At 43.4% G+C, this 24672-nt stretch overlaps 1 protein-coding gene across 1 annotated transcript in view; it reads right to left on the bottom strand.

Annotated features, from left to right (window-relative positions):
- The window catches only part of MSRB3 (methionine sulfoxide reductase B3), an 82723-nt gene that overhangs the window by 6664 nt on the left and 51387 nt on the right, over positions 1-24672 (bottom strand). The window contains exon 5 of the mRNA XM_075274449.1: positions 10454-10482. Coding sequence (XP_075130550.1) covers positions 10454-10482 — 29 coding nt within the window. The remainder of the gene's footprint in view (positions 1-10453; positions 10483-24672) is intronic.

The following is a 24672-nucleotide window of genomic DNA, read 5'->3' as shown; positions in this document are numbered from 1 at the left end:
TGTAAACAACCTATAGATTATGCAATGATAACATATGTTCTGCATTCCAAGACATAAAACTGCCTGTACGTACATGGATGGCAAGTCAATGCCTCTCTTCATCAGCTGTTAGCTACACACTTCTGTTCATTTTATATAATAAGTATCTAAAATCCGCTCCAGACATGATAACCTTCAGTTCAGTTCATAGAAATAGAATATATTATCTGAAGCAATGGTTGGTCAAAATTTATGCGTCTAGCAATTTATTTTATTCTTTAAACCCAAGTTGATCTATAAATATAAAATCTGCTGAAGAATGTTCTCATTAAAATGTAGTTTTCACAATAATGCGGCTTACACATGACAATATTTGGGCCAGTCTTTTACACCAATATATATAAATCAAAGTCAGAAGCAGGAGTGGGACACATTTAGAAACAAAGATTTAGACCACTACCATGTTTCAGCATATAATTACTGATGCAAAAATACTGACCGTGTGAATGTGGCCTTATATATTCTATAATATTAGCATTAATTTCTGGTGTAGAGTAGATACTATGTTTTAAAGGTGAGCCAGTATATTACAATTACTGTATACAAAGTCTCTCCTTTGCACTCATACATTATGATAATGGAAACCCATAAGGAGGCCTCAAAATCCACCTGCAAAAAAGGCTCCCATTCACTTCAATGGGTGCCACTCATTTTTTTTCCCGTTAGCTAGTAGTGACCTATTTTGCCGCGGATTCCGTGGCTGAGTCAGCTGCGGCATCCGCAATTCGAGACATGCTCCTGTTTAGGCCCATTCATTCAGGCCTAATGAGGAGCGAGATGCCACTACAGAATGCCAATGCACTGCTAGCCACACCAAAAAACCACATAGCAGAAATCTTTTCCGCCGTGTGAACGAGCCCTAAGGCTCCACATTGCAGAAAAGCAGTTTTTGTTTGTTTGTTTTATACAGGTTTTATTGCATTTTTTTCAGCCATAACAAAGAGAAATGGGGAATATAAAAAAAGCTCTTATACTTTTCCTTTTGCTCAATCCACTCCTAGCTTTGGCTCAAAAAAACACAGCAAAATCTGCAACAAAAAGCTGCTTTTCTGAAACTTGGAGCCTTAGCCTAACAACCATATTTAATCTACCAGGGAGAGCACTCAGAAAAAAACAAAAAAAAAAACAGGCAATGCTAAAATATCTAAAACTACCACCAACAACATTGATTGTTATGAAAGAACACTGCATTGATGTTTCCCATTTTTCTGTTTTAACCTGTATTTCACCTCATTTTAAACGCTAATATGGTAAAAGGATATCTAGTGGTATTCCTTTTGAATTACCAAATGGTACAATATATGTGAAATTCTAGACTGCTTTCCTTACTTCAATGGACTGATGAAAACCTGATGGGTGCAAGCCTGTAAACTAAAAGCTAATGGTAACCCATAGAAGTAATTCATAGGATTAGTCGCAAACAAATCCAATAGGAAGCACTCAGGAGTCTGAAATCCAAATAGGCAGCGGCTTGTGAATATGGAATGAAAAGGTTAAAATGTTTAAGAAAGTTTCTGAATGAAATTACGCTAGCTAAAATGAAAGAGATCAATTTCCTTGAAAAACAGGAGTCAATCCGTGACCTTTCTCCCCAGGTATTTTACACACAGTCATACAAAAACATCCATTTGCACAGCACAGTAACTGGTTCAAGAAGCCAGCTAAAACTACAAAGACAAGGAACTCCAGTGAAGCAAATCCTTGAGGGAATAGAGGAATTCTATGACTCATAGTTTGAAAATCCCCAGTAACACTCAAAAGACAAACGCAGCCAAGGTCCGCCACCACAACTGTATGGATGTGCGAGGAAAGTGACCATAGGCACATAGTGCATTATGGCTCCATTTACAATTAGAAGAATATTAGCCTCCATTTTTTTGAACTTAACTCCTTGTATTTCAATAATACACACATGGCCGATGTGGAAGAACATAAGATTATCATAAGATAACATCATATTATCCTCTTCATTCATTGTAGCATGTTTATTCTATACAATGAAAGACCATAATAGAAATGAACAATAAGAAAAGACATCGGCACAGGAGTCTGTTTACATATCGTATGTGTAGTAAAGTATCTCGCCCTGCTTTGCATAAACACTCGCTATTTTAAACAACGTCTTTAAACTTTTTTTTAAAACATCTGGTAACTTAGGTCAGATTTCATAATAGGATGCAAAAAGGAAAGTAAGGGGGCCTTGTGCAGACAGCATCTGCTGGAAAGGTTATGCAAGGCGACTCGAATGTAAGAATTAACCAGGATGTTTCACATCACCAATGTAAATAAATATTTAACACTGTTTTATGACAACAGGCCCGCTTCTAAAACAGCGAGCCATGGATGTAAATAAACTGCCCTTATGTGCATGAGTGGTTGCTATAAATACAGATCTGGACAGACATAACAATGACTAATACTAACTCCACTTCAAGTTCCAGTACTTAAGTCGTGATGTCGTCATCACTTCCACATGCAAAGCAGCGATGTCACATCTGTAAAATATGATAGTATGCTAAGTGGGTTGTGAAGATACAAATTCTAATACTATTTTTTTTCTGTTTACTAATCTCTCTATATTATAAAATGAATTTCTGTCTGTCTGTCTCTCCGTCTGTTCTCTATTGCAAACCAAACGACTATACTGATCTTCACCAAATTTGATACAGAGATACTTCAGGTATCCGGGAACGTTTAAGACGAGACTTCAACTCGCTCGGACGTACCGTTGCTGAGATACAGCATTCCAAACACAATGCCCCCCCCCCTTAGTCAATACAAACCTGCAAGACTTTCACTCATATTCCAACTGCAATACACACGGTCACCCCACATGCACAATACAACACTGATATCCAAACTGAGATACACGCATCAGAGGATTAGATACACAGATCAGCACAGTATCACACGCCAGAGGATTAGATACACGCGTCTGCACACAGTCCCAAACACCAGAGGATTAAATACGCGCTTCTACACACAGTTCCACACACCAGAGCATAAGATAAGCACATCTGCACACAGTACCACATGCCGTAATATTAGATACGTGCGTCTACACACAGTTCCACACTACAGAGGCTTAAATACGTGCATCTGCACACAGTTGTACACCCCATAGGATTAGATACACACGTCTGAACACAGTACCACATGCCGAAGGATTAGATACGTGCTTCTACACACAGTTCTACACGCCAGAGGATTAGATACATGCGTCTTCACACAATAACACACACCGTAGGATTAGATACACACCACTGCACACAATACCACACGGGGAAGGATTAGATATGTGCCTCTGCACACAGTACCACATGCCAGAGGGTTAGATATGCGCCTCTCCACACAACACCACAGCCTGGGAAGTCTTGCTCATGCTTACATTCGTTCTTCAGCCGATAATACCGCTACAGTAATGTCTACACATTGAATGACTACAAGATTTTTTCCAAACTGCTCAGAGCTGCAGTTTAGCCATTAATCCTGCAGACATACCAAAAGATGAACTATATCATACATCATGTCAGGGTTTTTTTCTTAGTTTTCGGGTTTTAGTGCCCCTTTAGTAGGAATGGCTTATTGTGTCTAATTTCACTAAAATTATATTCTGAAAATGTCACAATAGCCAACAACAAAACCATTGCCTACAGAAACAATTTATTCCCTGTTCAGTCTGTTGATGGTTGTAATGTTCTTACAAGTAAGTGCATGACCTACTTTTCCTGAACCGTATTAACAGAGTTTTGCCTTGATTCTACATATTCTATATGAAAGGTGTAGAAATGTGCTAAAATATCCTTCAACTCACTTAAAGCCATTTCACCTTCACTAGAGATCACTGCTGCAGAATTGCAAATATTAAGAGAAAATGGCTAACAAAATAATTCAATGCCAGTAGACCACCAGCCTGGAAGAAAGGCTTGTCATCATTGGGGGGGGGGGGGGGGGCACAAATTATTTATGTTAACTGTAGCGAGATAGACACGGACAATAGTTTATACTGTTGTAACCTTTCTGCACAGAACTTCCAATCGATTCTGTTACAATATAACACTGTCTTTCCTTTCAATAATAAAGACACTTAAGGACAATAATGGTGGATGAGATGGAGAGTATGTGAAGTCTAGTAGTTAGTTGAGTTGAATAGATTTCCTGTCATTATCTTTTGCCTTTCTAATCCACAGTGTACCTGTATCCCGTTTTAAGTTGAATTTGGGAATCCATTTAAAAAAGTCAATGTTTATGTTACAAGGACATGAGAATGTGAGATATACTTCTGCTGTCATGAATGTTGTGAACAATTGCAGCTGCTGCAGGAATGTGCCCTAGGCCAGGACATTTACCTTGCCCATGAAATTACCAACTATTCTAACTATTGGAATCATCTGTTTAGGAGCTTTCCATGAGAAAATAGTCATTATATAGAAAAATTACTTTGTTCTCTCATGGAAAATGCCTAAAGAGATGATTCCAATAGTTAGAATAGTTGGTAATTTCATGTGCAAGGTATATACACTACTGTGCAAAAGCTTTAGGCAGGTGTGCTGCAAAGTGAATGTATACATGAGAAATATGAATCAAATCAATATTTGGAGTGACCACCCTTTATCTAGGAATTTGTCTGGAAGGTTGTTCCAAACATCTTGTAGAACTAGTTATAGATCTTCCGTGGCTGTAGGCTTGTTCAAATCCTTCTCCCTTGTAATTCCAGACAGAGTCAATGTTGAGCTCTGTGGGGGAGCATATCATTACTTTCAGGAGTCTTTAGTCTTCTTTACACTGAAGATTGGTCTTAAAGGGGCTCTATCAGCAAAATTATGCTGTATGAGACCCACATATGCCTGAATAGCCTTTAAAAAGTCTATTCCGGCACTGCTAATCTTATTTTAACACCCCCCCCCCATTTTAAAATAATACCCTAAAAACAATTATTCAAATGATACTTATCCGTGCACGGTGGGCGATCGTGCACTGTCGGACGTTATCTTGCTGGCACGCCTTCTTCTTCTTTCTTCTTCCAGCGACGCACTCCTGTCCTCGCTCTTCCACACCTTGATCTTCTTTTCTTCCGGAATAAAGAAGTTCGCTCGCATAGTTCTAAGGGGTACTTAGAACTCTAACAAAAATGGCGCCGGAGCGCAAAATAAGTCTACTGAGAAGTATGTGAACAGGCACTGCATAGTGGTTTGTATAGTATTATTTGACTCTATATGGTGGTATTACTTGGAGAATGTATGGCATTATATAACAATAATTTTATTTCTATAACGCAACATATTCTGCAGCACTTTACAAATCAGAGGACTCACGAATGGACAATATGAGACATTACAATGTGACAAAATAATTAACATATCATACAAAGATGAGTGAAGGCCCTGCTCACAAGAGCTTACAATCTATGAGGGGATAGGGGGACACAAGAGGTTAGAGGGCTTGTTTGGTACATTAAAATTATAGTCTAATATAGAGCACAACTTATGAATCTGTAACTTGAGGTGTCTAGTCTATTCATCGACACCCTTTTACACATGAATAAGCATGCAGCTATCTCACCTTGCCCCTACTATTACAATTGGTCAATGTTAAAGCCAGAGCAACCTAAACAACTATATTTTACACCATAGTTCGCAAAAATGTACAACAAACTTTTGTACGCTATAATGCTTAGAAAGTTGGATTTATTTCTATACAATGTGTGCTGATACACATGGAGGTCTAATTAAATCCAGGCTCCTAAATTTTCCCGATGATTTCATGGTAGCAGCATGCAGTCCAGGCCAGCTAATGAAGGCTATGCACCTGGTGGATTTTGGATGTCACTTCTCTCCTATAATTTCTCATTAGTCCAAATTTATTGTACATAGTTAAGAGTATGGTAGTTAAATAAGTACCACTACATATTTTATTCTTTCATAGCCTAGTATCTGTTTATATTTGCTTCTGCTTGTCTTAGTGATATAAAACATATAGGGGGGGATTTATCATTCCCAAATGCCAATTTTCAGGAATAAAAAAAAATAATTTTAACTTTTTTACACCACCCTTACCACTTTCCAAAAAGTGGCCAAGATAGGGCTTAGTGAGAGAGGGAGTGGCCTCCTCCGGCTGACAAATTCATTAGCAGTTATGCTACAAACTGGAATAAATTGTAGCTACTGGACAGCGTAGATTTGACTTTTGGGCACACAGAGATAGATAGAGATGTGTCTAATTCATTAGGAGATATGTGTCTCTTAATAAAATAGACAACATCACTACACGGCACAGTTTATCAAGACTGACACATTTCACCAGTCACTTGATGTATCAATACAACATCGCTGGAGCCAGAGGCGTAACTAAAGTCTTGTGTACAATCTTTTGTCCAGGGCCCCCTACCTCATCCCTACAGTGAATTCTTGATAGTGATGGTTCTGGGGCTAAGGAGTTTAATAAACCTTAGTATGGTTAGGGTAATCTGTGGGTCTCCTTGGCTTATCGACCAGATGGAAGTTGCAATCTCAATACTGATGCCAGAGCTTATGAGCCCCCTAAGGCTCCTGGGTCCCAATGCGACTGCACCCCCTCAAGTTACACCCCTGGCTGGAGCCTGTTCAGCAGTCACATGATGTATCAAAACAACATCACTGGAGACTATTGAGCAATCATATGACCTGTCGATACAACATCACTGGAGCCTGTTCAGCAGTCACATGATGTATCAGCAATATTGCTGGAGCCTATTGAATGGGGAAGTTTGGGACCCAAAATGTGTCAGCAGCAGCAATAATTGATAAACATAGTTTATGACATCTAAATAATAAATTGCACCAAATTGCAGCACTTTTGGTTACCAATTTAGACACACTTTTATTTCACACTGCACATAAAGAATTATATATGTTCTATAGTAAATCTTAAAAATAAACTGCAATTTCATATTAGCCACATGGTCATTTTTATGAAAGAAAAATACTATGAGTAGAAATAACATTAATAGAGATGAGCGAACATTAAAATATTCGAGATTTGATATTCGTTTCGAGTAGAGCCTCAATACTCGACTACTCGATCGAGTATCGAATCCCATTATAGTCTAAGGGAAAAAAGGCTTGTTTCAGGGGAAACCACTATTCGACTAAAGGAGAGTCACCAAGTCCACGAATAGCAGGAGGAGAGTGTTTAGGAGGAGCGAAGTGCAGTTAAAGAGCATGGACCCCATTATAGTCTATGGGGTTTGTGCGCTTTAACTGCACAGCACTTGCAGTTGCGCTGATAAAAAGTCAGCTCCCTCGTAACATCAAGCTGCCAGCTCTCCCAACTAGCAAGGACGAGCCTGCTGCAAAACCAGCGTTGATTTCCCACAGGCTTATCCTTGCTAGTCAGGAGAGCTGGCAGCATGATGTTACGAGAGAGCTGACTTTTTCTCATAGGAATGAATTTACCAGCGTTGATTGGCCAGTGTACAGCATTCGGCCAATCAATGCTGGTCCTTCCGGAGGCTCGTCTGTGAGGAGGCGGAATCTAAAATCGGACCAGGTTGGTACAATTTACATAGGAACAACAGAGAGCTTTATTTTTATTCCTTTCTCCTTCCAAACTAACATTCACTCATTGGTCTCCTAGAACAGGGTCCATTCACATGGAGGAAAATGGTGAGGAATTTGGTGTGGAGTTTTCCCCACTGAAAAAAAAGCTTCCCATTGATTGAACACTGCTAGCTAGTGGAAAAAAAGCTAGCAGAACTCATTGAAATCAATGGGAAGCTTTTTTTTTTCAGCGTGGAAAATCCCATACCAAATTCCTCACCATTTTCCTCCGTGTGAATGGACCCTAAGACAGACAGTCTAATAACCAAAGTTAGCAATGGTTCTTTAGTTATTTTGCTCTATAGCTTGCCTTTATCCCATTTTTTTTTTAAATTCAGACAACCCCTTTAAAGGGGCTGCCCACTTTGGATAGCACGTTTTGGTTAATAAGGTGTTAGGATTGTGCAGAAGCTGCGGCCATGAGATGGGCGTCGCTGCCTGTTCTTCTGTACAGTCCAGAGTTGCAGGGGTTAACCTGCCTTGCAACAGCCGGGTGTGGTCAAGTCTTTGATGGACTGGTGTGTCGACCAATGGACGCTCGGTTTGGGCAGCTGGGCTATTTGCTGGTGATCGCCCCTTGCCTATATAAGGGGGCTGGTCTGGACGCCCGGCGCTCTAAGATCAAACCAAATCGCAAACCAAATCTGATAACTTGAATTGATGTGTGTGCGGTGCTTGGGTTCCAGCCTGTAAAATATTTAGTGGCCCTAGTTAGTAAATTCCCCAGAGACAGCAATGCCATTGGTAGTTGGGCAGCATGCTGCCTTGTGTGGGTGAGTTGTGTGAAAGCTCATTAGGCCTTTGCTGTGTCAGTCAGTATTCACACTGACAGGTTGCTGGCTGTAGTTGCTTTGGGGGGTTGGGTAGAACTAGAAGCACACAGGGTTTGTTGGTCTCTGGCTAGTCCAGGAGTGCTGGCTAGCCAGTTAGTTTATTTGTGCGGCTGCTCTGACTGCACAGGACTCTGTGACTGGTAACAGAGCAAACCTGCTGATTTAATTTAGCCGGCAGTGACTTCAACTGTCAGACAGTATTCACACTTAGGTGTTAGCAGTCAGTAGCCCAGAGGGCTCCGTAGGGTTTAGTTTTTTTTTTTTTAAATAAACCCTGCTGACCATAACATAAGGTTCCCTGGTTACAAGCCAAAAAAAGGATGCCTGCAGCCTAAATACCAAACAGTCATCGGTATTCTATTGGGGAAAACTTGGCTGTACATGTTTAATTTTTCCGTCACGGCCATAAAACATCCAACATTTCACAGTTTCCAATGGGCTGTTGTCTGTTTTTTTTCTTTCTACAAATCTCATATTTTCAGTTTTCCCAGCACAATGTATTCCAATTATTTGGTCAAAACATTGTCTGCAACAGTCCATAAGCAACTGTCATGTGACTTGCAGCAACTTTTCCACAACTTTTCAAATTTTTCACATAAATTACAATGAATGGCTATAAAAAGTGGCTTTGAAGAAAGAGACTTTGGATAGCCCAAGCCTAACCCTGCCTTACACTGGAGAGGTCAAGTATACATCACTCATAATATAACTTCTAACAGCAATACATACATAAAGGCTGCAAAGCATCATAAACAAAACACTAGCCTGTGCAAAAATAACCAAACACCTTGTGGGTCCCTATCACTTTCTACTAACAATTATGGCTAGTCTATCCTTTTAATCCTTCCTGCTTTCAGTTCTTTCATATTTTGATAAAATACATTCATATATAAGGATTATGTAATGTAAACACAAAGGCTTTAGAAGTAAGAATTTAGCACTTGAACCAAAGTATCTCAAAGTACTTGCAATATGTGCAACATGTCAGTGAACATATAAAACAATTGTCCTTATTTCAAGAAATTGGCAAAGAATAAGAGACAGTCCTATAAAAAAAACATACATCATATATAGCTACATGTGTAGAACACATGTGTATATATTCATATTTATATATTTCTCTGTACAAAAAGATGAGTCTAATATGAGAAACAACTGAGTCAGGAAACCAAAAAATGGAACATTTCATTTAAAGTCAGAAATACATTTTATTACGCACAGTATGACATAAAAATGCTAAAATGACCAAACTGACCAAGTCTATATCGTAGTCAATAAGTGTTTCAATCAGACTTAAGCCATTATTATGTTTAGAAGTAACGTACTTTCTACTGTTGGTCTTTGGAAAACTGACGCATGTTGGTTGGCATGAAAGCGTTGCTACAAAATTGTGGACATCCATGGAAAAATTCATGAAATCCATATGTAACTCAAATTTTCATATCTTAGGGTTAGCTCACATGGTGGAGACCTTTCCCGCCATATGACTTTTTTGCGCGGCTAGCTGGGACGAGATGCCGATGCAGTGCATCGACACCCCGTCGCGACATCCCGCTCCTGATTAGGCCCAAATGAATAGGCCTAAGCAGGAGGGTGTTTCGATCCGCAGACGCCACAGCTGATTCAGCCATGGAATCCGCGTGAAGAGAGGGCATGTTGCTTCTTTTTACAGCTAGCTGGAAAAAATTGCTAGTGGGAAAAACTGCTAGAATGGAAGGCGGTTTTGCAGGCAGATTCCACGTCAAAATCTGCCCGCAAAAAATTCCATGTGAACATATCCTAACTGTGGTTCTGAAGTCACTCCACAGTGAATAAACTCTGTAGTCTCCCCACAACAACAATCCAATGGGAAACCCTGCACCATGGAATTAATGGTGCTATATAAATTATTATTATTATTAATAATAATAATAATAATAATAATAATAATAATAATAATAATGTGAAGTACTCCAGTAAATTCATATGTATTTGTTGCAAACACACTTTATTGATCAATCATACCTGAGTTGGAGTCAAATTTTTTTTCAGACCTAGTCAGAAACAGACAAAAGGAAAAGTATTAGAAGGGTACATATTATATTCACGTTGTATGCATAGTGCGAGCGCTGCCCAAATAACCATTAAAGAGGGTGCATTGCTTCAAATCCAAGCCAGTCATAGGGGTTCAACACTGTAACCTCCTGACCTCTTATTCCAATCTATTCATAGTTTACATTTTATCATCTGTTTTTTTTCTTTTTTATAAAACATTTGTAAAATTAGCAGAGTAATACACACAATACTAACAATAACATGTATTCCCATTGAAATGAGTATTTGAATGTGTATTTCAGTATATAATAGGAGCGCTTTACATGATAAAGTACACACCTTAAAATACTTTAGATAACATATTACTAATTCACATGATCAGTAGTATAGTAATATTGAAAACAATGATATAGATATAGCGGTAAGTAACAGTCTAAGATGTACAGATTCACACACTTGTATACAGGCATATGTATAAATAAGAATGATACATTATAAGTGGCACTCAGGAAATCATATTTCCTTCTATTTTGGGCCATATGGGAGGTATGGACATAAGTCAAGATTTCCAGATGTTCCCATCTTTCAAAATAAATAACAACATAATATGAATAACTGTAAAAAAAAAAAAATGGTGTCAGACCACACCGGAATTTACTCACATCAGCAGCTGTTCCAGACTTAACCAGCCAGCCTGTCACTCTATCACAAATAACAACTGGTCCGTCATTATCAAACTGGCTGGTGGTTTCTGCCACCAGCAATGGTTCACACAAGTTCATAGCGCAGCAGAGGATCCTAATTGTGTTCTCGATTTTTCAGACTTTTTTCTTGTTTTGGGCTGAAGCTCCACGTTGCGAAAAACCCTGCATTTTACAGTACATGCAAAGTGGATGTGAGTCTGGCTAATCCCATCCTCACAAAAATGCAAAAATATGCAACTGAAAAGACATGATCTCAAAATTACCTGCATTTTTGAAAATCATGGCATGTCAATGATACTTGTGGGAACGCTGTCCGTATTCCATATAGGTATAATAAGAGAAGAAAGTCTGCAGTGGAAAACTCTGCAGAAATGCAATGAATAATGCTGCGGAAAAAAACGTAATGCGTTTCCACTGATTTTTTTTCCAACAGTGTTTATTTTTTTGCTGCGTTTCACTACATGGGACCTTTGCCTTATACTGATCCCTATACCCCAGTTGTTTAAGACCACAGAAATGCAATGTTTCACAGTCCTAGCAAGGTGAATGAGATTACATTTTCTTCCATCCACTGCATTTTCGTAATTTGTGACAATAGCCTAAAGTGAAATTTACTTTTACCTACGATTATAACACTTCTCTGTACTTGATAGTGGGCTACATATACCCATGATAGGTTGAAAGGATAAAGTGTTCCCCCCTTGCTGTGCAGTAAAACCATCTTATTTTTGACTGTTACAGATAGCCTGGGGACAGAGATGCTCTAGCTTTGAATGGGACATGTCTACGGTACCAGTACTCACAATGTACTCCTGGGACCGGATAGGACAATGGTCACATGGTGAGTAGTAAGTACATGAAGATAGAAGGTGAAGTATTTAGTCTTGACATGCTTTTCATGCACCACTCTCCTTAGAAGTAAGTTTTATGTTAATACCTTAAGTATTGTTAAGCTTGGTTGGTGGGTTAATGTCTTTAAATCACAAAAGCCAAAACCACAAATTCTCTTCTCTTATGCGATCATGTGTCAGCTGATCCTAAGCATATGTCCATACATTTTTACTACAAAACTCCAAACAGAAATCTAAGACTCATTTGATATACAATTTGATGTGTCGCAGTTTTTTTTATGTACAATACACATGCTATGGTTGCTGATTGTTATGTGATTTGAGACATATCCGCAAAGAAACCCATGTCAAAGCCTTAAGGTGTCAATGGACCCTAAACTTCATTTCAGACAGTCGTTCTTTTAATCCTACATGGTGCCTCGGGGATCCATAGCGGTGGAGAAGCATCAGTGTGCAGTCTGAGGAAATCCAGGACTCTACACTGAATCTTCTTTTCTGATATGGAAAATCAAATATGTGCTAGCATTTCTTTGTGCAAAGACTGAGAGTTTGCATGAAAAACTGGAAATATATATGGCCCATTGACTTCCAAAGATCCGTGTGTAGTTTGTCATATTCTGACTGCACAATGGCCGCAGGATAAATTCTTATGGCAGTAAATTTGTTCTGCAAGATTAGTATTGGTTCTGATAAAAACAATGGGGAGACTTTATCATACATTTTATGTTCGCTTGTGGCGTAAAATGTATAAGAGTTGTAGATTTTAGCACATTTTTGGCTATTTGCAACTTATGGCAACTTTTTCCGGAAAGTGGGTGATGTACCAATGAACATCACCCAGATGATATTCAACATGTGCTCAATGGGAGATAAGATCACAAATCCATGATTAAATCCATGTAACATTGAATTGTTAGTGTTCCTGAAATGAAGGAACTTTCTACCATACTGTAAGGGAATTGCTAGGACAGCAATTCCCAGTAACTGTTTAAACACTGGGACGGGGCACAAGAGACAGTGAGCCCTAGCTGAAGCCCCCAAATTTCCCTTCCTATTGCCAGACCCTATCCTAGGTAATAGGCGACAACCACAAAAACAGTCCCTCCCTGAATATGTGAAACACAAAACGCAGACAAGACGAACAATAACAACGGAAGGTCAGCTAGCTAAGGGTCAGTAACAGTAGAGCGATGCAGTGCCAAATCGAAGTCCAAAAGAATAGTCAGTGAAGAAAGCCAAAGGTCAAGGATAATAGTGTAAGCAAACAGGGACAGTAAAGAGCAAGTATGCACGCGGCAATAGCAAGCACTGGTGTGAATGGGAGCCAAGGCTATATAGGGAGGAAGAACCCACCCATGGAGTTGACAGGATGGCAGGCTGTCAATCACTGGCAAGACAAAATTAACCACTTAATGGACAGAGGCAACAAGGGCAGAAGAAGGGTGTGGTGCAATCACAGAACTAGAGCAGAGTTCACACAGTGCGACCAAAAACTTTAAGCCAAGACCCAAACTGCACCCGCCTCCTGCGCGGCAGCACATGAGCAGAGGGTAGTGCAGTGACCCGAATAGGATGAGATGTTACACATACATTATGCCAACCCACATCATATTCCCGAGAGTAGAAATGGTGATGTCCCCTTGTGAAGTCATTGCCCATGTGATCCGCTAACCAATCTCTGATTATCGCTGTGTCTGGGACAAAAGAGGGACTTGTCGCTGAAGAGGATAACCCTTCATTCTAGCCTCCACTGCCATCTTGTGAATCATGATAGCCTTTAAAAGGGGTGCCATGAGGTCAATGGAACACCTGTAGCTGCCTGTCTGCTTGTACCCCAAAGTCATGTCTTTTGATGTTTTGTATCAACACTGTTTGCTACCCAAGACTTGAGATGTGATGTCAAATATCACTTCCAGTACAGAATGGATCACTATGCACCTTTCCTCCAATTAGACAATCCATCCATGCAAAGGTTCACCTCTATGCACCTCTTGCTGGATATGCAACATTGAACTGTTCTGACATGTCAGCCTAGGTGTACTGGAGTAAAAAAAAAAAAAAAAAAAAACCTTTTTATGTTTCAGAGCCCAAGGGATGGATAGAAAAATCACTTTTATTCTTTATTTAAATGAGGATCTTGGAGCACAGAGAGCGTTTTCTCCTATTACTGAGCACTGCTGCATCATTCATCACTAAACACAGCCATCGTGCATTCGGCCCTCCCCTTGTGCAGTGTTTTGAACTTCCCCATGTCAGTTGATTCTTACACCACCAAGCGGGATGAACTGAATACATGATGAGGGTGTTTAGTAATCATGCAGCAGTACTGAATAATAGAATTAAATGCCCCCCTGTGCTCCAAGATCCTCTTTTGACTAAATAAAAAAAGTGCTTTTTCTATGCATCCCCGGAGCTCTGAAACATAAGAAAGGTAAAATTTTTATTCTGGTAACAGCATCTACAGCACAATGGGAGTGGTTTAAAGTAGCTGGGGCAAATTTGATAATTTGCAGACCTTAGTGTCATCTGCTACTTCCTTGATTTGCATAACTTTAACGTTTGTCCTTCTTGGTGTTGCAATTTTAGTTTTGCGATATGAAATAGCTGTTCATCGCTAAATCTATAATTCACTTTTTTAACCTCTACGTCTCAACAGCAAACAACATGAAATGTAGTTTTCTTTAATTTAACTTATATTTCTTTAGGTTTCTTCTTTTAAGAACTATATAAATATCTGCTAAGAATAAAAATAGGGAAAGAGGTGTTAAATAAGGTACAATTTTTCTACTGTATTAATAAAGATTGTTGTTTCTACCAGTAAATATTCATCCAAGTTTAGACAGTAAATGGCTCCAAGAGTTTACTCATTTTATAAAGTGCTGGTGGGGGAGAAATTCAGCCTTTGTGGGAATGTCATGTTTCAAATATAGGTTAATACTTGTTGTAAATTCAGGAGCCTTTGAAGCTGTGGGAAAACTCTACTTTGATAATTACTCTCAAGATGCTGCTGATGTGCTGTCATGCAGAATTAAACCAATGCCTGGGTCTATCTCCCCTAACCTCTGTGCGGATGTATTGTCTTCAAGCAGCTCTCAAATCAATTAGTGCATAGGCTCGGAGCATGCTTATGGTTTACATATCAGTAAATGACTCTTTAGAGACACTTCTAGAGCAGGTAGAGACCAACAAATGATCCATATTGTGCTATATCTTTTATTTTAAAAAATTTAAATACAAGTCTTTTCTTTTGTGAGGTAAGACAAATAATTTCAGACATTGAAGAATCCATACTGGAGCAGGAGTCCAAATCATGAGAATAAAACAGGACTCCATGTTGGATTTTTTCAGTGATCTAAAAAAATCTTTGCACTGGAAAAAATCCATTATTGTTACAGTAAATCTTAAGAAGTCTAACCAAGTGCTTGATTTGGACTGGGATCCGTAGGGAGACAGTGACACAGAATCTGCACTCATCTATCACTACCATGAGTGTGCTACCCAACTAGTACTATTGTTCAGTACTGGAGAATGAGGTCTTCTAGTACTACTAGGTGAACCTCCAATTTACAGAACTATAAAACATTGGCTTATCCATCTTGATCACTCTGTTACATCCTGCTCTCCTTAGGATCATGAAACTGATCTGTCTCATGGAAATAATGGTTGGGTGTCTCACTTATTGCATCTGGCTCCAAGAATGTGAAATCTCAAGCTGAGTACTGCTGGTGACTTTCATGGGAGATCAATGTGCCTTCACAGCTGATTTTTGGCTTTAACACACTCTAAGCTTCCTAATGGTTTCAATATTCTATTACAATTCAATTCTTACTTGATAATATACTAGTATTCTTTTTTTTTTTTGCTTTATTTACAACCTTTTCAAGCCATAAGGCCTTATGCACAAGACAGTGACATCTATGATGGGATGGGACCCACGGTGTTACGGGACCAGCACCAGAGAAAGTTATTTATGTTTACATTTTATTCGGTGGTGGTATGGTCCTTCTCCTTCCCCCCCTTATTTCTATCTCTAGTGGTTCTTACAAGATCAAGGTCTTCCCTGGGTCAGCTATGCCTCTGGCACGAGCAGGTTCTGGAATCTTCTAGCAGCAGGATCGTCCGCTGATTGGACCATTGGCTTCAATGGCGGGAAAATATGAGATTATAAATAGAGCCGTGTGAGCAGCTTCAGGCATCTTCGTCCCCTGGATCCTGATGGAGCAGCAGCACCCACCCTCCCACCCTGTTTTATATCAAGTTTACGAGCTGTGTCGCAATGCTTTATTAGTGGGGTTTTGCTGGGGGAACTGGTTTAACACTGTTATGATTCATTTCAATTGTTCTAATCTTAATGTTTTAATTTATTTTTATTAATTATTATTATTATTTATTAATTATTATCTTCGTAACCCTGTTGTTGATGATGGCATTGCGGGCAAATTTAGTCCACAAATTAAAGGTGTGGTCTGTCTTTATTTATATATAAATAAATATTAATTGTTAGTTGGGGAGCAATTGGGACTTGTAACACAGTGTTGGTTTCTGTCGGCCGTTTTTCATATGTTTTGAATCTGTTCTGTTCTTCCATTTTTTATATCAGATAGAAATATATGTTTTGATTTCTATTGGATCTGCATGTTCGTGAAAAAGGATAACGATAAAGCACGTCAGTTTTTGATGGCTAGACTGGCATTGGGGGTTATTTATCATCTTCCCTTTTTTTGGCCATACTTTTAGCAGATGCGCCTTTTTTAGATTAATTTTACTGTGGTGCTTATTTATGATGTGGCACAACTCCTTGTTAAATGTTGTACATGAGCCTCATGGGGGTTTTTGCCTTCCCCTGGATCAACACTGTAGGGATTGTAGGGTTATAGGTTGAACTTGATGGACTAATGTCTTTATCCAACCTCATCAACTATGTAACATATTAGTTAGTTAGTTTACATGCGTCTTTTTTGGCCATGTACAATTAGCCCTTTTTAGTCAAAAATCCACGAAAAAGGTGCAAATGCTCCTTTCTAATGCATTATAACCTGTTATTATTAGAGATGAGCGAACACTAAAATGTTCGAGGTTCGAAATTCGATTCGAACAGCCGCTCAATGTTCGTGTGTTCGAACGGGTTTCGAACCCCATTATAGTCTATGGGGAACAGATACTCGTTAAGGGGGAAACCCAAATCCGTGTCTGGAGGGTCACCAAGTCCACTATGACACCCCAGGAAATGATGCCAACACCTCTGGAATGACACTGGGACAGCAGGGGAAGCATGTCTGGGGGCATCTAACACACCAAAGACCCTCTATTACCCCAACATCACAGCCTAACAACTACACACTTTACACACTCAATACCACCTCTCTGACAGTAGGAAAACACCTTGAAACATGTGTATTTGGCACTTGCAGTGAGGAGAGCTTGTCACCAGCAGTGAATTTGGCCCTTGTAGTAAGTTGAGGTTGGCACCAACATTTGTTTTGAAAATCAGGGTGGATTGAGCCTCTAACCAGCAGAGTTTGGGCAAATTCATGGTGGAGGGAGCCTCTAAACACCCCAGTTTGGGCAAATTCATGGTGGAGGGAGCCTCTAAAAACCCCAGTTTGGACCAATTCATGGTGGAGGGAGCCTCTAACCAGCCCAGTTTGGGCAAATTCATGGTGGAGGGAGCCTCTAAAAAACCCAGTTTGGACCAATTCATGGTGGAGGGAGCCTCTAACCAGCCCAGTTTGGGCAAATTCATGGTGGAGGGAGCCTCTAACCAGCCCAGTTTGGACCAATTAATGGTGGAGGGAGCCTCTAACCAGCCCAGTTTGGACCAATTAATGGTGGAGGGAGCCTCTAACCACCCCAGTTTGGACCAATTCATGGTGGAGGGAGCCTCTAAACAGCCAAGTTTGGACCAATTCATGGTGGAGGGAGCCTCTAAAAACCCCAGTTTGGACCAATTCATGGTGGAGGGAGCCTCTAACCAGCCCAGTTTGGGCAAATTCATGGTGGAGGGAGCCTCTAAACAGCCCAGTTTGGACCAATTCATGGTGGAGGGAGCCTCTAACCAGCCCAGTTTGGACCAATTAATGGTGGAGGGAGCCTCTAACCAGCCCAGTTTGGACCAATTAATGGTGGAGGGAGCCTCTAACCAGCCCAGTTTGGACCAATTAATGGTGGAGGGAGCCTCTAACCAGCCCAGTTTGGACCAATTAATGGTGGAGGGAGCCTCTAACCACCCCAGTTTGGACCAATTCATGGTGGAGGGAGCCTCTAAACAGCCAAGTTTGGACCAATTCATGGTGGAGGGAGCCTCTAAAAACCCCAGTTTGGACCAATTCATGGTGGAGGGAGCCTCTAACCAGCCCAGTTTGGGCAAATTCATGGTGGAGGGAGCCTCTAACCAGCCCAGTTTGGACCAATTAATGGTGGAGGGAGCCGCTAAACAGCCCAGTTTGGGCAAATTCATGGTGGAGGGAGCCTCTAAACAGCCCAGTTTGGACCAATTCATGGTGGAGGGAGCCTCTAAAAAACCCAGTTTGGACCAATTCATGGTGGAGGGAGCCTCTAACCAGCCCAGTTTGGGCAAATTCATGGTGGAGGGAGCCTCTAAACAGCCCAGTTTGGGCAAATTCATGGTGGAGGGAGCCTCTAACCAGCCCAGTTTGGACCAATTAATGGTGGAGGGAGCCTCTAAACAGCCAAGTTTTGGGAAATTCATGGTGGAGGGAGCCTCTAACCAGCCCAGTTTGGACCAATTCATGGTGGAGGGAGCCTCTAAACAGCCAAGTTTGGACCAATTCATGGTGGAGGGAGCCTCTAAAAACCCCAGTTTGGACCAATTCATGGTGGAGGGAGCCTCTAACCAGCCCAGTTTGGGCAAATTCATGGTGGAGGGAGCCTCTAAACAGCCCAGTTTGGGCAAATTCATGGTGGAGGGAGCCTCTAACCAGCCCAGTTTGGACCAATTAATGGTGGAGGGAGCCTCTAACCAGCCCAGTTTGGACCAATTAATGGTGGAGGGAGCCTCTAACCACCCCAGTTTGGACCAATTCATGGTGGAGGGAGCCTCTAAACAGCCAAGTTTGGACCAATTCATGGTGGAGGGAGCCTCTAAAAACCCCAGTTTGGACCAATTCATGGTGGAGGGAGCCTCTAACCAGCCCAGTTTGGGCAAATTCATGGTGGAGGGAGCCTCTAAACAGCCCAGTTTGGGCAAATTCATGGTGGAGGGAGCCTCTAACCAGCCCAGTTTGGACCAATTAATGGTGGAGGGAGCCTCTAACCAGCCCAGTTTGGGCAAATTCATGGTGGAGGGAGCCTCTAACCAGCCCAGTTTGGACCAATTAATGGTGGAGGGAGCCTCTAACCAGCCCAGTTTGGACCAATTAATGGTGGAGGGAGCCTCTAACCACCCCAGTTTGGACCAATTCATGGTGGAGGGAGCCTCTAAACAGCCAAGTTTGGACCAATTCATGGTGGAGGGAGCCTCTAAAACCCCCAGTTTGGACCAATTCATGGTGGAGGGAGCCTCTAACCAGCCCAGTTTGGGCAAATTCATGGTGGAGGGAGCCTCTAAACAGCCCAGTTTGGACCAATTCATGGTGGAGGGAGCCTCTAACCAGCCCAGTTTGGACCAATTAATGGTGGAGGGAGCCTCTAACCAGCCCAGTTTGGACCAATTAATGGTGGAGGGAGCCTCTAACCAGCCCAGTTTGGACCAATTAATGGTGGAGGGAGCCTCTAACCAGCCCAGTTTGGACCAATTAATGGTGGAGGGAGCCTCTAACCACCCCAGTTTGGACCAATTCATGGTGGAGGGAGCCTCTAAACAGCCAAGTTTGGACCAATTCATGGTGGAGGGAGCCTCTAAAAACCCCAGTTTGGACCAATTCATGGTGGAGGGAGCCTCTAACCAGCCCAGTTTGGACCAATTAATGGTGGAGGGAGCCTCTAAACAGCCAAGTTTTGGGAAATTCATGGTGGAGGGAGCCTCTAACCAGCCCAGTTTGGACCAATTCATGGTGGAGGGAGCCTCTAAACAGCCCAGTTTGGGCAAATTCATGGTGGAGGGAGCCTCTAACCAGCCCAGTTTGGACCAATTAATGGTGGAGGGAGCCTCTAACCAGCCCAGTTTGGACCAATTAATGGTGGAGGGAGCCTCTAACCACCCCAGTTTGGACCAATTCATGGTGGAGGGAGCCTCTAAACAGCCAAGTTTGGACCAATTCATGGTGGAGGGAGCCTCTAAAAACCCCAGTTTGGACCAATTCATGGTGGAGGGAGCCTCTAACCAGCCCAGTTTGGGCAAATTCATGGTGGAGGGAGCCTCTAAACAGCCCAGTTTGGGCAAATTCATGGTGGAGGGAGCCTCTAACCAGCCCAGTTTGGACCAATTAATGGTGGAGGGAGCCTCTAACCAGCCCAGTTTGGACCAATTAATGGTGGAGGGAGCCTCTAACCAGCCCAATTTGGACCAATTAATGGTGGAGGGAGCCTCTAACCAGCCCAGTTTGGACCAATTAATGGTGGAGGGAGCCTCTAACCACCCCAGTTTGGACCAATTCATGGTGGAGGGAGCCTCTAAACAGCCAAGTTTGGACCAATTCATGGTGGAGGGAGCCTCTAAAAACCCCAGTTTGGACCAATTCATGGTGGAGGGAGCCTCTAACCAGCCCAGTTTGGACCAATTAATGGTGGAGGGAGCCTCTAAACAGCCAAGTTTTGGGAAATTCATGGTGGAGGGAGCCTCTAACCAGCCCAGTTTGGACCAATTCATGGTGGAGGGAGCCTCTAAACAGCCCAGTTTGGGCAAATTCATGGTGGAGGGAGCCTCTAACCAGCCCAGTTTGGACCAATTAATGGTGGAGGGAGCCGCTAAACAGCCCAGTTTGGACCAACTCATGGTGGAGGGAGCCTCTAAAAACCCCAGTTTGGACCAATTCATGGTGGAGGGAGCCTCTAAAAAACCCAGTTTGGACCAATTCATGGTGGAGGGAGCCTCTAACCAGCCCAGTTTGGACCAATTAATGGTGGAGGGAGCCTCTAAACAGCCAAGTTTGGACCAATTCATGGTGGAGGGAGCCTCTAAAAACCCCAGTTTGGACCAATTCATGGTGGAGGGAGCCTCTAACCAGCCCAGTTTGGACCAATTAATGGTGGAGGGAGCCTCTAACCAGCCCAGTTTGGACCAATTAATGGTGGAGGGAGCCTCTAACCACCCCAGTTTGGACCAATTCATGGTGGAGGGAGCCTCTAAACAGCCAAGTTTGGACCAATTCATGGTGGAGGGAGCCTCTAACCAGCCCAGTTTGGACCAATTAATGGTGGAGGGAGCCTCTAAACAGCCAAGTTTTGGGAAATTCATGGTGGAGGGAGCCTCTAACCAGCCCAGTTTGGACCAATTCATGGTGGAGGGAGCCTCTAAACAGCCCAGTTTGGGCAAATTCATGGTGGAGGGAGCCTCTAAAAAACCCAGTTTGGACCAATTCATGGTGGAGGGAGCCTCTAACCAGCCCAGTTTGGACCAATTAATGGTGGAGGGAGCCTCTAAACAGCCAAGTTTGGACCAATTCATGGTGGAGGGAGCCTCTAAAAACCCCAGTTTGGACCAATTCATGGTGGAGGGAGCCTCTAACCAGCCCAGTTTGGGCAAATTCATGGTGGAGGGAGCCTCTAAACAGCCCAGTTTGGACCAATTCATGGTGGAGGGAGCCTCTAACCAGCCCAGTTTGGACCAATTAATGGTGGAGGGAGCCTCTAACCAGCCCAGTTTGGACCAATTAATGGTGGAGGGAGCCTCTAACCACCCCAGTTTGGACCAATTCATGGTGGAGGGAGCCTCTAAACAGCCAAGTTTGGACCAATTCATGGTGGAGGGAGCCTCTAAACAGCCAAGTTTGGACCAATTCATGGTGGAGGGAGCCTCTAAAAACCCCAGTTTGGACCAATTCATGGTGGAGGGAGCCTCTAAACAGCCCAGTTTGGGCAAATTCATGGTGGAGGGAGCCTCTAACCAGCAGAGTTGTGGGAAAGCAGGGTGGAGGGAGCCTCTAACCAGCAGAGTTGGTGGAAATCAGGGTGGAGGGAGCCTCTAACCAGCAGAGTTGGGGGAAATCATGTTGGAGGGAGCCTAGTATTAGCAGAATTGTGCAACGCTTATGGTGGATGAGTATGAGGATGCGGAGGAATTGGAGAGGTTGAGTACAGACATGGAGTTTCATGTTGGGGTGCTTTACACAGGTGGGCACAAAAATGAAGGCTCTATCCAGTGGTGGTTCATTTTTATCAAAGTGAGCCGGTCGGCACTCTCAGCTGACAGACGGGTGCGCTTGTCAGTGATGATGCCACCGGCTGCACTGAACACCCTCTCAGATAGGACGCTGGCGGCAGGACAGGACAGCACCTCCAAGGCATATAGGGCAAGTTCAAGCCACAGGTCCAACTTCGACACCCAATACGTGTAGGGCGCAGAGGGGTCGGAGAGGACAGGGCTGTGGTCGGAAAGGTATTCCCGCAACATGCGCCTATACTTCTCACGCCTGGTGACACTAGGACCCTCCGTGGCGGCACTTTGGCGAGGGGGTGCCATCAAGGTGTCCCAGACCTTAGACAGTGTGCCCCTCGTTTGTGTGGACCGGTGAGAACTTGGTTGCCTACTGGAGGAACTGCCCTCCCTGCCGCCAACGTCACATGCTGGAAACATCTCCATCATATTCTGCACCAATTGCCTGTGGCAAGCATTGATGCGATTGGCCCTCCCCTCTACCGGAATAAAAGACGAGATGTTGTTTTTATACCGGGGGTCAAGGATAGCAAAGATCCAGTACTGGTTGTCCTCCATGATTTTGACAATACGCTTGTCGGTTGTAAAGCACCCCAACATGAACTCAGCCATGTCTGCCACAGTGTTAGTTGGCATGACTCCTCTGGCCCCACCGGAAAGTTCAATCTCCATTTCCTCCTCATCCTCCATGTCTACCCATCCGCGCTGCAACAATGGGACGATTCGAAGTTGCCCGGAAGCCTCCTGTATCACCATCACATCATCGGACAACTCTTCTTCCTCCTCCTCCTCCTCCATTAAACGCAGTGAAGCGGACAGATGTGTGGACCTACTCTCCAGCTGTGACGGATCGGATGCTATCCCTAACTCCTCTGTGTGATCTGAGTTATCCCTGATGTCAATCAGGGATTCTCTCAGAACACACAAGAGCGGGATTGTAAGGCTCACCATCGCATCCTCAGAGCTCACCCTCCTTGTGGACTCCTCAAAGACCCGTAGGATGTCACAAAGGTCTCTCATCCATGGCCACTCATGGATGTGAAACTGAGGCAGCTGACTTTGTGGCACCCTAGGGTTTTGTAGCTGGTATTCCATCAAAGGTCTCTGCTGCTCAACCACTCTATTCAACATCTGAAACGTTGAGTTCCAGCGTGTGGGGACGTCGCACAAAAGCCGGTGTTGTGGCACATGCAGGCGTTGCTGGAGAGATTTTAAGCTAGCAGCGGCTACTGTCGACTTGCGAAAGTGGGCGCACATGCGCCGCACTTTCACCAGTAGCTCTGGAACATTGGGGTAGCTCTTTAGGAAACGTTGCACCACTAGGTTGAAGACGTGGGCCAGGCATGGAACATGTTGGAGTCCGGCAAGCTCCAGAGCTGCTACCAGGTTCCGGCCGTTATCACAAACGACCATGCCTGGGCCCAGGTGCAGCGGCTCAAACCATATTGCCGTCTCATCGAGGAGGGCATCCCTCACCTCGGAGGCAGTGTGCTGTCTGTCCCCCAAGCTGATCAGCTTCAGCACAGCCTGCTGACGTCTACCAACGCCAGTGCTGCAACGTTTCCAACTCGTAGCTGGGGTCAATCTAACAGCGGAGGAGGAGGCGGTGGCGGAGGAGGAGGCGGTGGCGGAGGAGGAGGCGGTAGAGGAGGAGGAGGAGGGGGGTGTTCTTCTCGTGTCCCTGCCAGGAATGTTAGGCGGGGAGACGAGGTACACCGGGCCAGTTTGGGAAGCAGTCCCAGCCTCAACTACATTCACCCAGTGTGCCGTCAGTGAAATGTAGCGTCCCTGTCCGCATGCACTTGTCCACGCGTCGGTGGTCAAGTGGACCTTTGTGCAAAGCGCGGAACTAAGGGCCCGCCTGATGTTGAGTGACACGTGCTGGTGCAAGGCGGGGACGGCACACCGGGAGAAGTAGTGACGGCTAGGGACGGCATAGCGAGGTGCCGCAGTTGCCATCAGGTCCAGGAAGGCGGGAGTTTCAACAAGCCGGAACGCCAACATCTCCTGGGCCAGCAGTTTAGCGATGTTGGCGTTCAAGGCTTGCGCGTGTGGGTGGTTAGCAGTGTATTTCTGCCGCCGCTCCAATGTCTGAGAGATGGTGGGTTGTTGTAAAGAAACGCCTGATGGTGCCTTTGATGGTGCAGGAGAAGGAGATAAGACAGGACCAGGGGAGGATGAGGTAGAAGTCAACAAAGTGGCGGAGGCAGATGAAGTGGTGTCCTGGCTCGTCCTCTGGAGTGCATCGCCAGCACAGTCAGCAGTGGCAGTGGCAGAGGCAGTGGCAGAGGCAGTGGCAGTGGCGTGAACGGCAGGCGGCCTTTGTCCTGCCGTTGCTGCCTGCCACTGATTCCAGTGCTT

Source organism: Leptodactylus fuscus, chromosome 5 (assembly GCF_031893055.1).
Source record: "Leptodactylus fuscus isolate aLepFus1 chromosome 5, aLepFus1.hap2, whole genome shotgun sequence".
In the NCBI taxonomy this organism is placed as follows: domain Eukaryota; kingdom Metazoa; phylum Chordata; class Amphibia; order Anura; family Leptodactylidae; genus Leptodactylus; species Leptodactylus fuscus.
Note: the sequence above shows the minus strand (reverse complement) of the source record. Positions and strands in the feature narration are given on the sequence as shown.